This window comes from Umbelopsis ramanniana, assembly GCF_025399195.1.
Source record: "Umbelopsis ramanniana AG unplaced genomic scaffold K450scaffold_67, whole genome shotgun sequence".
NCBI classification, from domain to species: Eukaryota; Fungi; Mucoromycota; class Umbelopsidomycetes; order Umbelopsidales; family Umbelopsidaceae; genus Umbelopsis; species Umbelopsis ramanniana.
In genome coordinates this window covers 110398-123814 of record NW_026252153.1, presented here as the reverse complement: position 1 = coordinate 123814, position 13417 = coordinate 110398, and the positions used below count along the sequence as shown (strand labels likewise).

Here is a 13417-nt window from a genome sequence, read left to right as displayed (position 1 = left end):
AAAAAAAAAAAAAAAAAGTTTGAGCCCAACGCCCGGGTATATCGTACGTGAGGCCATTCAGGTCATAGATGGCAGAGAAACAGGTATAGCTACTGCCCTTGGGGGAAAATAATTAGTAGAGATTGCGTTATCGTTGTTTCTTGCCAGCAGACTTTTTAGACCCCTTGGATGCGTCTGATCCAATGACGTTGATCACTCGCTTGGCTAGTTCGTGAACGTCAGCATCGGCGTCGTCCAAATTATCTTCATCGCCACCGTTCAATAAAGTGCTGTCTTCCTCAGCTCCCATGCTTGCAATTCTTGAAATAGACTGAACAAGATCTTGCGCTTTGCTTAATTTTTTGATCAATTCTTTATCTACAAAAATCGCATTAGCTTCAACCATTCTGATCCGAGGTGACAACAAAAAAACCCCCCTTACCTCCACCTTCCAAAAATTGAACCAATGTCCATACGCCGATGTGTTGAAATGCGGTATCCTGACCTTCATCTAAGAAAGAAACAAGGTAGGCGTGGAGCCCACCATTAGGTGATTCCCAAACCTTGATAAAAGGCGCGTAGTCTTTGACTAACAAGGCAAACATGGCATTAGAACCATCACGACACCATCAAACGTCTGAAAAGTTTCGGGGTTTTACCTTTAGAGCTTAGGTTACCAATAGCAGCCGCCGAATTGCCTTGAACTTCGAGATTGGAACTGTTGGTTAAGGATACAAGCACCGAGAGAATGCCCATGTTCAATAATCTAGGCTTGAGTTCGTCAGAAAGCGCAAGCACAGCAATAGCAGCTGTCATTTCACTCTGAACGCTAACAGGAACGGTGTTCACCAATTCCTTAATACGCTCTACAGCACCGGCATCCACAATAGCCCGTTTGTTGCGCTCTGAGCTGGCAGCAAGGTTGCGAAGAGTAGATATGGCATGGCACTGAACTTCTTCATTGTCGTCATATGATAGCAGTCCAATCAACGGGTCCACAAACCCAGCATCTATAATAGGCGACTCATTGGCTGTGTGAATGGAGATATTTCTGATGCACGCCACGGATGATAGGATGAGAGCCAAAGATCGAGTTTTTAACAATCGTAACAAAGGCGGTAGTCCTTTCAACCGAACGATTTCGAGCTGGTATTTTTCTAGTGGCAAAAATACGATAAGAAAAAAAAAATTTGCCAGCGCATGACGTGTCTATGCTTCTCAACTTACCATCGGATGCCAGATTCCGCAGCGCCAAAGCGGCTTGACATTGAACTTTGAGACTCCTCGCGTCCATCAAAGATATCAACGATTGCACCAACCTTGAGTCGGACTGGGCTAATTTTTTTCTATTTGCAGCTGTTTTGGACATGGCACTTTGGTCAGTTATCACGGACTTTACTAGCACTCTGATCAAATTCCTTACCATCAACAGCAATGTTGCTTAATGCAGTGGTGCAGTAGTATTGTACATCCTGGTCGTCGGAATTGAGTAAACTGGTGAGGACGGGGATAGCATTGGCATTGACAAGCTGCTGACGATTTTCCTCTGTAGTGGGGTAATTTATCAATACTGGTAGCCTACGAAAAGAAAGGGGGTGCAGCATAAAAGTAGACATCATTCTTACGTGAATGGGTCATGTTCAAGAGGGCGCCAGTAGCATTTCTTTGAACTCTTTTGTCTTTTGAACGTGCTAGATCAACCAGTAGTCGGAGAGCGTCTGACTTTGCAATCTTTGCCTTGTTCTCATCTGCAAAGTTGATTCATGTTCATGTCTTGATAAAAGGGTGCACACTCTTTTACAAAAAAAAAAAAATTCCTTACCATGTGTCGCAAGGTTTGTGATGCACCCAACCGCATTACATTGAACTTCGACGTTTGGACTACCCATTTGGCGAATAAGTGGATCCAAACCTCCCAGTTTGACAATGAGAAGCTTATTCTCCGCTAGCAGTGGGATGGATTAGTCGCTATCACCAGCCATGTATTTTTGCTTGAATGTATCGTACGTACCATTGACAGCCAAATTACCTAGAGCGGCGCTGGCGGCTCTTTGAACTTCAACGTCATGAGACTGCAATAAAAACATGATGGGTTCCAGCGTATCGCGACCGACTTTACGAACATCTAAATCAAAGATTCACGTTGAGTGGACAGCGCACGTACTATAAATGACAGACGACAGCCAACCTTTTTCAGTTATCTCTGCAAAGGCAAGTGCAGCTGATCTCTGAAGATCCACATTATCTGAGTACGCCAACGTCGACAAAGCGCGTAGAGGATCCCCGTCAAAGAAATTAGTTTCTGATCGATCTAGTGTGGTAAGGATTACGTTAGCACATGGTGGTCTTTATGAAACTGCGTGCGCAGGATTTTGCCAAAAACTTATGGTCCCGGGCCCCATGGGTGCGAATGAGACATACTTTCCAAGTATTGTAAGAGTTCAGCTATAGCATGTCGCTCATTCTCCTGTAGTAGCGGCTCATAGAGTCCTGTTCGACTTCGTTCTTTGAAAAGTCAAACATGGTATGGATTAGAAGATGGCGTAGATTTCATGCTCCCCATGACGAGCTTTACTTCACTTACTTGCCCAGCAATTCTGGCAACAGCTACTGCAATTTCCCATATTGCTTCTCCAGCTGTCAAATGGGGGCGATGGCCGGTGGAGGATTTGACGGTTGAGCACCAAAAAAAAATGGGAAAGAGAGACGTGGAAAAAGCGGTGGAAATTGCAAACTTGGCAGACGAAAGTCACCTGAGTACCAGTTTTGCACATGTTGCTCTTTTTCCTACCAGAAAATGAAAAAAATGCTAATTTACATAAACTAAGCTATGTATTTCGAAATTATGGCTGATTTTGTACCGCAAGTTGTAATTAGAATACCTTGCTCGATCTATTATGCCATTGCCTTGATGCATATAGCCGTTTGGTAACAAGACGTTAAAAAGAGCTTGTGCTCATTCGACACGAATGCTTTGCATATCACTGCTTACTGTTCCCTTGCTTGTAATGTAGCCAAAGGGATGCTTCATATATACCTTCTCTGTAAACCAGTGGTAAAAATCCATATGTAAGAAAGATGTCACAGCTCGTCCTGTGGAAGGGATGGGCTTCCTGAACGGCTCCATGCATCGTCAAGATAAAGAATTGAGGGAGGAATGAAAGTATTTGCAAGCAGTTTGACCTTGCTCTGCCCAGCAATAGCGTTCAACATGCAGTTTTTCACGGCGACCAGACATGATTGGCTCAGTCGACGGTTGAGACTTATTTTGACAATGGACTGACTTTGGGATTTATTTCGGCCGTCAACCATTATACTTTGTACCTGAGGCACTCTCGATTCGAATATATGGCTCCAATGGATACTGATATGCATCGTATAGACGAATCCGAATACGGAACGGTCAAAATTTTCTTAGCCCAATACCTCCCCTATTCCGCAGCCATCTTGACATGGCTGACTCGAGTGCACGCTGGGAATCTCCCTGGACTGGGCTCATTTGACATTTATAGCTCTCAGCCTGATTTATCCACTGCGCCTACCAAGGAGCCGGTGGTGATCATATGCAAAGAAATAGATCGCCTGCGACCTTTTGTCAGTACCGAAGCCTACCTCAATCAGGAAAACCCTGTTTGGAATGGCGAAGATGAGATTGGCTTAGAAAAAGGAGACTTCCAGTTTGCCTCTGAGAGCGCTAGATCTATTTATGAAACAAGCCAAACACTGTTAGGACGAGCTGTGCAGACACTTGGATACGGTACAGATGGCCGGTTTCTTCATGGAATTTCTCTCCTTTGGTGTCCCGTCCTCTATAAGCTGTTCAATCTTGGCTACAACGGACCGTGCGTACGCTATGTTTGCCCTATTGAAAATTATTTGGAAACAGAGGCTTTGCAAACACTTACTGTTAATGGGGAAGAATTAAGGGTGGACGATGCCACCGAGCATGATGCTGAATTGGTATGTGTTTATGGGATGTGATACGGTGCTACTCTTTGCCTTTTCTTACACGTATGAAACACCGCTTAGATCAGGACATCCAACAAGGTACCGTTTGATCCGGCTTACGTTATTGAATGCTGCAAGCTATCAAGTGTATTAAGAAAAAAGGATGGAGAGATGGTTGCTTGGGCATGTACGCATGCTGATGGTAAGTTGGAGCTCAACCAAAGAATCCTGATGCGATGAAAGGTAACTCTCTAATGTTCTCACTGTCTTCAAGGTTGCATTGCTGCGCTTCACGTCCGACCAGAATGGAGACGCTTGGGTTTGGCACAAGTTGTCGTCAACTCTCTATGCCAAAAGCAAGCGCAAAGATTTAAAGATCTTCAAGCTAATTACCAATTATATAACCAAGCCGTTATTGAGAACTTCAATAGTGCAAGTGAAAGTATGTTCAAAAAACTTGGCTGGACCAAAACGGATGTCGGTGTGACATGGATAAGATGCGTTCCTGAGCAATCATAATGTGGCACCGAGGCTTGCAAACAATTGATTTGAAAGCAGACAATTAATAATTTGGTAAATAAACCTTAAACCCTTTATTAATCCCTTGGAATGACCATGTACAAATTCGAAGTGGTGGATCTAACAACGAACAAGAGTTTTGAATTTGACGCTGAATCCACGTTAATCCTTGGTCGCGGAGATCCCTTTGGTATACAAGATCGCACTGTTAGTCGAAAGCAGGGTAAGATCTACTATACTAAACCGAGATTATGTAATTCGCGTTGACCATCACTGCAGTACAACTCGAAGCTCTAAGGGACGGGCGCTGTTTCGCGGAGAGAGTGAGTAGAGTTGGACACCGCTGATAAGAGTCTTGAATACCGACCTCGTGATTGATATTGCATTTTTACACACCAGCTTTCAGAAAACCCAAGCTTACTGGGCACCAAGTTGCTACCATTGAAACACAAGGTTGAAGTATCCCATAAGGATATCATCAGCCTACTTCCAGTAATAGCACAGCTTTAGCCTCTTGGAACATATAGTGTTTACAAATCATGCTAAATCGAATCACATTGTAATTACAGGGGAAGTTCCCATTCCAGATCAATTTTCCACATCACTTCTTAGAAGGTTCCCAGGAAGACACACAGCCACTATCGAACAAAGTGGAACCTCCGGTTATTTCAGATACAGAATCCCCCCATGATGAAGCTGAAAGCCACAGTAGTGACCAGGAGGACATTGATTACACCATAGAATCAGGACACCCGGACGGCTTATCGTTCTCCGAAGAATCAAGCTATTTGGGAGAGGTTTCTGATGCAACAATTTGACTGAAAATTAGTTCCCCCACCAGTCAATTTTGTGAATTCTCGGAATAGGCAGCATTCTATCCTAAAAAGTGTTTATTTGCTATTTCCGGTTTTTATCAAGAGGTATTGCTTATGCGGAAACAAAGTTCTTGACATTTTGCAACCATTGCAAGTACTCTTTCTGCTCCTTGTATTCGACATAGTCAGGCAAAAAGTTGGCAAGGGCAGTGTTGACGCCACGTTCTTCAAGATAACGTTCGAACAACGTTTGTACACCTTCATCCAACTCGGAGAACTGAGGTCCAATGTACAATCCGCGTCTTTGCCAATCAGCTTCAGCAGATTGCTCGGTGGCCAGCTTTCCATCTTTGTAGTAAAGAACGGATTCGATTACAATTGCGCCATCCTGTGCGACTGTGTCAATGGTGACAGCACCCTTTCCATCCTAAGCCAAAAAAGAAAGTTTCAATGCGTGCCGAATGAAGGGCTTTATCCACCGTTTCGAATCTTTTACCTTTTCAACGGTGACAGAGGCACGAACGGGGAAGGAAACTGGGGCAACATCCTCCTCATCTCCCTCAACGTCGTCAGCTGGTACATCAGCAAAGTCATCCTCAGCAGCATTGTTAATGTCCGAAATAGCAAACAATACTCGGATCCTGAAAAAAGGAATTAGTCAATGTTCGGTTGAGGGTCCAATTTAGTAGAGTCTTCCCAAAGCAATCAAGGTGAAACATACTTTTCGTTTCCGAACGTGCGTGTCAGAGTGACTTCGTCCATACCGGGTTTATCTTCCAACTGCATGAAAGAATTGGTTAGAACCAAGGTAAAAGAAAGCCATGGCGTAAGGCATAACATTTACCTTGAAAGAATTGGCTTCCAAAAACTCTTGAATAAAACCAGGTTGTTCAGGTTCATCATTGGATTTTTCATAAAGAATCTCCTCATCCAGCTTGTGTACGAGTTCGTTATCAACTGATAACCGGTAAATAGATTAGGAAATAATGGGATTTTTTTATGGGGGTGGGGAAATAGAACTTACTGGTTCCAGAGCCGAAGCATGCGCGTGTGCCAATGGAGAAAGGGCGGACTGGAACATTAGCGAGAATGGAAGCACGAGGAGCAATGCGTGCAGCTGTCAAAGGCAATGAAGGTACAGCACGCTTTGATAGAGCGCGCAAAGAGGACCGTACGAGTGAAGCAGCCATAGTTACTATGATAATAAGGCGGGTAAACTTTCTGTTGTGCTATGCAATGCGGGCAATTTCCTACGGCCAGAAAAAAAAACTCAAGGCAAGAAGTTGCACGTCACAAGAAAGCGGGGAGTAAAAGATGACAAAGCCTGCCCACAATTTGTCAAAAGTCCCAGCAACAGTGGTGTAAAATAACAAGCTGAGACTGGACCAATGATGAAATGTGCACCTAAGACAAATGGAGAGCATGTCGACGGGTCGTCTAATATGGAAGCACTGAAACTCTTTTCAGCCACTCCTAACGTTGGAAGCCTCAGCGCTTAGCTTAGTGATGATTCATTACGCGGTCGGTCCATTTCCAACCGAAGTTGATGGAGTGTGACGCAGCGGAGTGCCAATCCCGAAAGGCTTATTTGGCAGCAAAGTTTATTGCTGGTGTGGCTGTGCGTCTCACGACAAAAAGAGCTATTTTTGTCAACCCATTGATTGTTAGCAAGCAGAGGTTGCCAAAGTGTCCATAATTAATAAATAACCTGACATCTCTGCACCTCTTTTCCCTTTCATTTCATTTTATCTTGAACTTTCCTCTGGGAAAACCCATTTTATAAAAGAAACAAACTATGAACTATACAGAGTATCTCTCTCATCAATACAGTATTCCTGTCTGGCCATCATCCGTTATTCCTTCTCCTGTTTACACTCCTCCTGCTTCTGTATCATCACCATCTCTTTTTTCTGACGAGTTAGACGACATGTACAGCTTTAATCAAGGTTCCACTACCTCAACTCAACCTGAATACCCATCTCCATTATTCTCTCCTATTCCTTCTGCCTTGGAGACCAATGACATGAGTCATGTTGCTGCTGCGTCGTCGTATGCCCCACCGCCTTCCATGTTTTATCCTCTACCTGGCAGTATGGACAAGGAGTTTCAACACCAATCGTCGTGCCTGTACCATAACGCTCCGTCTCTACCACCACAATATCCTTTGGCTTATCAATACACTGGCAATTTAGAACCCGCCACCACTCAGTCTGAAATATTTTATAATCAGTCCTATCAGGCGTACTCCGCGCCTCTGCAGCAGACTGCAGGCACCACGGTTCCACTAACGCAAGAAGCCATGCCACCATCAAAACCTGCCTCTTCCAAGCGCAAATCATTGACATGCCATTACGAAGGATGTAACAAGACGTTTACTCGCCACTACAACCTTGTTTCACATATGCGAACGCACACATCTGAGAGACCTTTTCTATGCCCGGACCCTTCTTGCGGAAAAGCATTTGCACGTCCGCACGATCGTAATCGACATGCTAAGCTTCACCTTGGTATCAAGCCTCATGTCTGCACGAACTGTCGGAAACGCTTTGCCAGAGCTGATGCATTAAGTCGTCATTTGAAGGTGAAGAATGGTTGTACGCAACGATACGACTGAGACTCCCACCCCCCTCCCATACCAAATCATTCTGTCAGTGCCATCATCACTACTCTGTAACTATAGTCATTTCTGCCTTACGCTCATTTGTATATACCTCTATGTCCTCTTCGTGTAGACCCCCCCATCATCTTTTGTTCTTCTTTAACGGTTTATTAACATACATAAAGCACGCCTACAGTAAATACCGCATCCTATTTTTCTTTTTGCGTCTATACAAAGAAAGAAGCTTTCTCAATTTAGCATATTGGCACTTTGGAAAGTTTTGATTGTGTATGATCAACATTGTTCCATCGTCTTATTGTTCGAAACCGATGCATTTCCCCTTGCCGAATGCCTTTGGAGGTCCGCACTAACAGCACCATGTCCCAACCTGTTTGGTCTGAAACTTGGATGGTTGTCATGGCCTCGTGTTGCCATGTATTTAACAAGCCATCTCGAACAGCGTCGGCCCATTCTTGTTGGCCATGGAGTTCATCATGGTAGGCAAGACTAATATGATCAATACGCTTGGGTCGGACCTGGACGTTGTGCTGCGAGGCCATCTTGTGAGCAAATAAGTCAATGGCTGCGTAGTAAGGTCTTGGCGCTTGCACTGGCAAAAGCAAATGCGGAGTTTCCTTGGCGATCAAACCATGTTTGACGTGGACAGCTCCCATGTCTCCTGGTATGCAGTCACCGAGCACATCCGCAACTTGCGCAGCATGATCGCTGTAAAAAAACCCCGTCATGCTGCAATGACATTCATAGCGACTGGCAGTAGTGTAATGACGTTGTAAAAAAGAATTGACACCTTTCGTCAATGAAGAATCCGCATTGGGTTCCAAGTATACAATGAGTTCCACACCGGTTCCTGAAACACCACCGTTGGACATGGACAACAGAAATTTTGGGTTACGTTGTTTGTTTGGGGTCCGTTGAATTGGACAAAAAAAAATTGGGCCTGCTGCTACTATTTACAAAAGAAGATTTTTTGAAACCAATGCGTGTTTCATCTAATATGCTTTGGTTGGGGAGTCAATGCTACGTATCCGTTGCTATCCTTTCAACGTCGCTCATGACGGCTGCGAAACTGCTGGGGACTTTGGGGTCTTCTGGTGGTGTATGTCCCCAAGCCGATGGTGTAGCTTTGGGTTGGTGAGTCATTTCAGGACTGCTCGCTGTACTCCTGTTGCCCCCTGAGCTATGCTTGTTTAAATAAGATGATGCGAGAACGAACATGGGTCGTTTTTGCCGAGAGGATCCTGAACTAGGCGGCGACAGAAAGTTCGACGGCGGCGACGGCGTTGACCCTCGTCTCTCTGAACCAGGTGTTTCAGCCGCAACCGATGTTTCGTTACTTGATGCCTTGTCTTCGGACGGTTCTACCTGAGACGTTTTTTGGGTAAGGGCTGTCCTGGCACTTTTATTATACCGTGACACCTTTCGTTTGGGTTTGGTGGGTGGCGAACTGGGGAAATGGGATGACATAGGGGATGCGCCGTCTCGCTGAGGCGTTGACGCTACTTCATTCATAAGGGAGTGGCTAGTGTCTTCAGCCATGATTTGATCAGAATAGAGTCCATTAAGACCCATCAATTCATCCTCGCTGAAAGGATATCCTGGAGTTCGTGTATCATCTTGATCATCGTCCGCTACATTGAATCCATAATCATCGCTTTGTAATAATCGCTCTAACAAGTCTTCCCTGTCCATCACGCTAGAGTCCATCAGCCGTGGTCGCTTCCAGCCTTGAGTTCGAGGGCTGTTTTGAATGTGCTGACCTTCACTGGCTAGCCTGTCGGATACCTTGGATACTGTGTATGATTCTAACAGCTTTGTCAATTCAGCAACCCGCGTTTCCAACTCATCAATTTGCGAATGTAATTTCCCGCAGTACCCGTCGCAGTGCGCCTGGCATTGAGATTTGGTGCCGACAAAATTACAGCCTTCTTCTCCATAGTCGCACCGGAAATATTTACAGGTATCATCGTGATGCTTCTTGTTTTTCCGTAGGAACGGCTTGCACCTCTTTGAGTTATTGGGACATGGAAGTAATTCGAATCCGCACGTTCGAACGTGTTGCGTTAAATTTATTCGTTGGAGAACCTCTGTGCAACCATGCTTTTGGTGTGGACATGCCTCTGATTGAAATTGGCACTATAAGATTGTTCACATTAATACAAAGTCTGAAACATAGTTTGCATTTTTTTGTTGAGGGAGATTCACTTACGGTAGTGGAATGGTTTTCAGACACAGGACCTTGATAATTGCATCCCTTGGAAGCATTCGCACAGCGAACTTTCAAGCGACCAATTTGCCGCGCCACGAATTTGGAAGCCTGGTAAAAACTTGTTATTTAGAACCATCCATTTGCATAGCAGCATTATGTACCGGCAAAATCTTACCTGAAATAAGTTCACGTCAAGCTCGACTTTGCATAGTGGACAAAACGTTTTGCCCTTTTTCAGGTAGTCATGTATACAGTCGTGGCAATAAATATGGTCTAAAATGTTACAGAAATGTTAAGTTCGTCGACTCCAATGGTTTCTCGCTCCATGCGCGTTATGTGAAAAACTTTACCTTCTGCACATTGCACTTGAATTGGCCCATCAATGACGTCTATGGAGTTTTGTAATTAGTATAAGGCAACTGAAATACTTGGATATCCATGAAACTGCGGATACCTGTGCAAATGCTGCAGATTAAATCTAGAATTGGAGGTTCCAGGAACAAGTCCTTTGGAATGCCCATTGAACCGCAAGATGAAAGAGGAAAACTTTAGTTTCAAGTATGGCTGGCAGTTTGAGCTGACTCAAAGAGGAGAATAACAGTGCAGTGAAGAAGATTTAGGTATTGAAGAGAGATTGTCAACTAGAGACGATTGAGAAAAGAAATGAGAAACACAAAGTTTGTACGCGTTCATTTGCACTGATGTGATGAATTTTTTTGAGTCGCGTTTTTTTAATTGCTCGCGGCGTTACATTTTTGTTGTTTTTCCCATCAAAAATTCTAGACTCTCTCTTCACGACCAAGTGTTATTCACGTACTGTTCTCTTTGCTTGTAATATTACGGCAGACCGACATATATAGCGATAATTTAACAACGGTAATTTACTAAATGACAGATAGATAGATACTATTCGATACACACAAGGCACTACAACAGGTTTTAATCTATGAAAAGTCACCAGGGGCGATTCTAGTGCATCCATATTCTGATCGTCCAGCGTTACAATCAGCGTAGACTTCGCAGCATCGAACACAGTAGCGACTGTCATTTGGCTCAATGAGCTCTACAAAGTATGGATAACCAATACAGCTGCTGTTAATAGGCTTTCCGTTACCCTATAATGATAATGATAAATTGGTCAGTAAAATTTTGAAGGCAAGAGTTTTGAAAACAAAAAAAGTACTTACGTGGTCATCATATTGACCTCCGCCATCTTTGGGATCCAAAGAGTACTTGGAGACATCAATTGCTCCTGTGTATTGAACATATTTTCCTTCGCCAGTACCACTGAGAAAGTGAGTAGATTTGACGAATCCTTCAGGCAGTGCCTTAGCACCAGGAGCGGAAGCTGTGTTGTTGCAGAAGGCAATGGCGGTGGCTTCAGAAGCAGCAATTGTTTCTCCAGGCGTCTTAGGCATGAAGATACAGAAAGAGTCTGCTGTAACGTTCAATGTCTTTCCATCTAGATGTGGTCTATCGGCAACATTGGCGGCCAAGGCATAAGCCGCAAGTGTACTTAATGTGACAAGAATTGAGGCTCTCATGGTATAGTATAGTTTAGTGGTGAAGAAAACAATAAAAATAAAAAGTGCCCACGTTCTTATAGCCTCGATCGGATACTCGAATGAATGAAACAAACACCTGTTAAAGAGGTCAATTCTTTCTTCTAGGTGGAGTCGGCGTTCGAAACAATCACGTTCGCCTGCTCCACCGGATGGGGCACGCATATCCGCAACCATCATCTGAAAGCAGATAAACCTTCCTCGATTCTTTTTCATTCCTGGAAGAAAAAGAAAAAATGTATTTGCCAGCTCCATTGTTGACTTGACCTGTCCGTGCTCTTGGTGTAACAATATCGTGAAATGCTTATTACTGGAACCGCTTGTCATTTGAGGCTCAGGCTGCAAGAACTGAGGTAAGAGGACGATTTGCGCATGAAGGGATCTAACTCTCTTGGCAGCCGTTTAGCACGCTGAATCGGTACGTCAACTCGGATTTTCTCAGCTTCGGAGGATTGATGCCCCATGAAACCAGGGTTATCGGAAGACGAACAATGATACTTAAGATCTAAACGCCCCATTGCTAGCTCGAGCCATAGACTTATCTGTTGGCTATAGTTGCATCGTGATAGATTAGATCGTTTTTGATCAGAATTCTGCCTACATTGTTGTTCTGAAATTACATTTTCAAGCTCGCTTACCCATGATCAGCCACTTACTTGTTATCGTTACAGGTCCGCAAAATTATTACATGCCTCTCTCCAAGACCATAAATTTCCCAACACTCCGATTCCCCTGTCATGAAGCAGGGAAGAGGTCTTCAGTAGTCCGATGAACGACAATTGTAAAAATAGAGTGAGACAAATGCGATGAAAAATAGATACTTGGTAGTGCGTTTCACTGCTGCTGATCAGATCTCTTGGCGGTCATTTGATATAGGCAAGCAACGAATGTTTTGATGATGACTCTGGTAAATTATTGACCACCGACATGTTTAGCATAAACCATCGACGCTAAGAGTCCAGTGTAGTGTGGCTGAGCTGATTATGTTAGGCGATGCGGATACACAGGATGATGAAGTAATGGGATGTATTTTTTTTCCAGCTTTGTTTTTGCTAATTTTAACAAAAAGAAACTGTCCCGCAAAATATAGTTCAAAGTAGGTTTCGGTCAGTCCATGAAAGGTTTTGAAAGCTCTCCTTGAACTTTTTATGCTAAAAGTACTAGACTATTGAAGGAATTCTATAAAAATAGCAGACTTACATGCAGTGAAATACGTCACATTTGCTAGTAAATCCAACCATGATTACACTTTTGTCTAGCTTAATAATAAAAATAGTGCTATGGCCAAGTTGTACAATCTGAATGAAGTCACCAACGTAACTGGGAGTATTGTGCTAAATTCTTTTATTTTTGATGTTTGCTACAAGCAGTGAAAATTCAGATGGAAAATCAAGAATGAAAAGGTCGCCCTTTTTTTGGATGTAGACTTTTTGCAGTTACAAACTGCTTGACTGTCGTTCACCATTTTTATGGGGGATTTTTTTTTTAAAAAAAAAATTAATCAATTACTCCTCCAGAATCAATAAAAATAAGCATCGTTAATCTCAAATTTGAATATCGAAGGATTTCTAATAAGAGTATCTATTCAGTTTGTCATCGATTATATTTACAAAGGTCAATTAGTGTAGCAATTACAATTTGTGGGTAAGCAGGGTAAAGCACAAATTTTTCATAAATATCACACAATCAGGCGTTTTTCAAGGAAACATCAACAGAACGAGCTCAATAGCTCAAAAAAACTTCTTTCGATTTGATATACGTAGAGTTT

At 43.4% G+C, this 13417-nt stretch overlaps 7 protein-coding genes across 7 annotated transcripts; 3 read left to right on the top strand and 4 right to left on the bottom strand.

Annotated features, from left to right (window-relative positions):
- Positions 1-2688, bottom strand: K450DRAFT_257688 (uncharacterized protein). The gene is made up of 11 exons (XM_051591716.1): positions 2564-2688; positions 2401-2484; positions 2168-2290; positions 1991-2104; positions 1802-1924; positions 1605-1727; positions 1403-1525; positions 1207-1335; positions 639-1136; positions 422-568; positions 1-357 (listed from the first exon to the last, which is right to left on the bottom strand). The coding sequence occupies exons 1-11, from the start codon at positions 2601-2603 to the stop codon at positions 128-130; spliced, it is 1734 nt and encodes a 577-aa protein (XP_051441325.1). The 5' UTR covers positions 2604-2688; the 3' UTR covers positions 1-127.
- A 587-nt stretch (positions 2689-3275) lies between these two features.
- Positions 3276-4485, top strand: K450DRAFT_257683 (uncharacterized protein). The gene is made up of 3 exons (XM_051591715.1): positions 3276-3939; positions 4009-4129; positions 4202-4485. The coding sequence occupies exons 1-3, from the start codon at positions 3328-3330 to the stop codon at positions 4444-4446; spliced, it is 978 nt and encodes a 325-aa protein (XP_051441324.1). The 5' UTR covers positions 3276-3327; the 3' UTR covers positions 4447-4485.
- A 57-nt stretch (positions 4486-4542) lies between these two features.
- Positions 4543-5264, top strand: K450DRAFT_274885 (uncharacterized protein; the record flags this gene model as incomplete). Its single annotated transcript, XM_051593147.1, has 4 exons — positions 4543-4669; positions 4726-4769; positions 4846-4938; positions 5016-5264. The coding sequence occupies 4 exons, from the start codon at positions 4543-4545 to the stop codon at positions 5262-5264; spliced, it is 513 nt and encodes a 170-aa protein (XP_051441323.1).
- Positions 5150-6602, bottom strand: K450DRAFT_257676 (uncharacterized protein). The gene is made up of 5 exons (XM_051591714.1): positions 6286-6602; positions 6106-6218; positions 5983-6041; positions 5758-5902; positions 5150-5688 (listed from the first exon to the last, which is right to left on the bottom strand). The coding sequence occupies exons 1-5, from the start codon at positions 6449-6451 to the stop codon at positions 5374-5376; spliced, it is 798 nt and encodes a 265-aa protein (XP_051441322.1). The 5' UTR covers positions 6452-6602; the 3' UTR covers positions 5150-5373.
- A 392-nt stretch (positions 6603-6994) lies between these two features.
- K450DRAFT_257673 (uncharacterized protein) lies at positions 6995-8014 on the top strand. Its single transcript, XM_051591713.1, has one exon. It carries the CDS (start codon positions 7057-7059, stop codon positions 7873-7875), a length of 819 nt encoding a protein of 272 aa, XP_051441321.1. The 5' UTR covers positions 6995-7056; the 3' UTR covers positions 7876-8014.
- Positions 8015-8614: 600 nt separating this feature from the next.
- Positions 8615-10734, bottom strand: K450DRAFT_257670 (uncharacterized protein). Its single transcript, XM_051591712.1, has 5 exons — positions 10542-10734; positions 10438-10476; positions 10263-10360; positions 10088-10195; positions 8615-10014 (listed from the first exon to the last, which is right to left on the bottom strand). The coding sequence occupies exons 1-5, from the start codon at positions 10606-10608 to the stop codon at positions 8899-8901; spliced, it is 1428 nt and encodes a 475-aa protein (XP_051441320.1). The 5' UTR covers positions 10609-10734; the 3' UTR covers positions 8615-8898.
- Positions 10735-10900: 166 nt separating this feature from the next.
- On the bottom strand, positions 10901-11983 carry K450DRAFT_257668 (uncharacterized protein). The gene is made up of 2 exons (XM_051591711.1): positions 11275-11983; positions 10901-11202 (listed from the first exon to the last, which is right to left on the bottom strand). The coding sequence occupies exons 1-2, from the start codon at positions 11974-11976 to the stop codon at positions 11032-11034; spliced, it is 873 nt and encodes a 290-aa protein (XP_051441319.1). The 5' UTR covers positions 11977-11983; the 3' UTR covers positions 10901-11031.
- Between the last annotated feature and the right edge of the window lie 1434 nt (positions 11984-13417).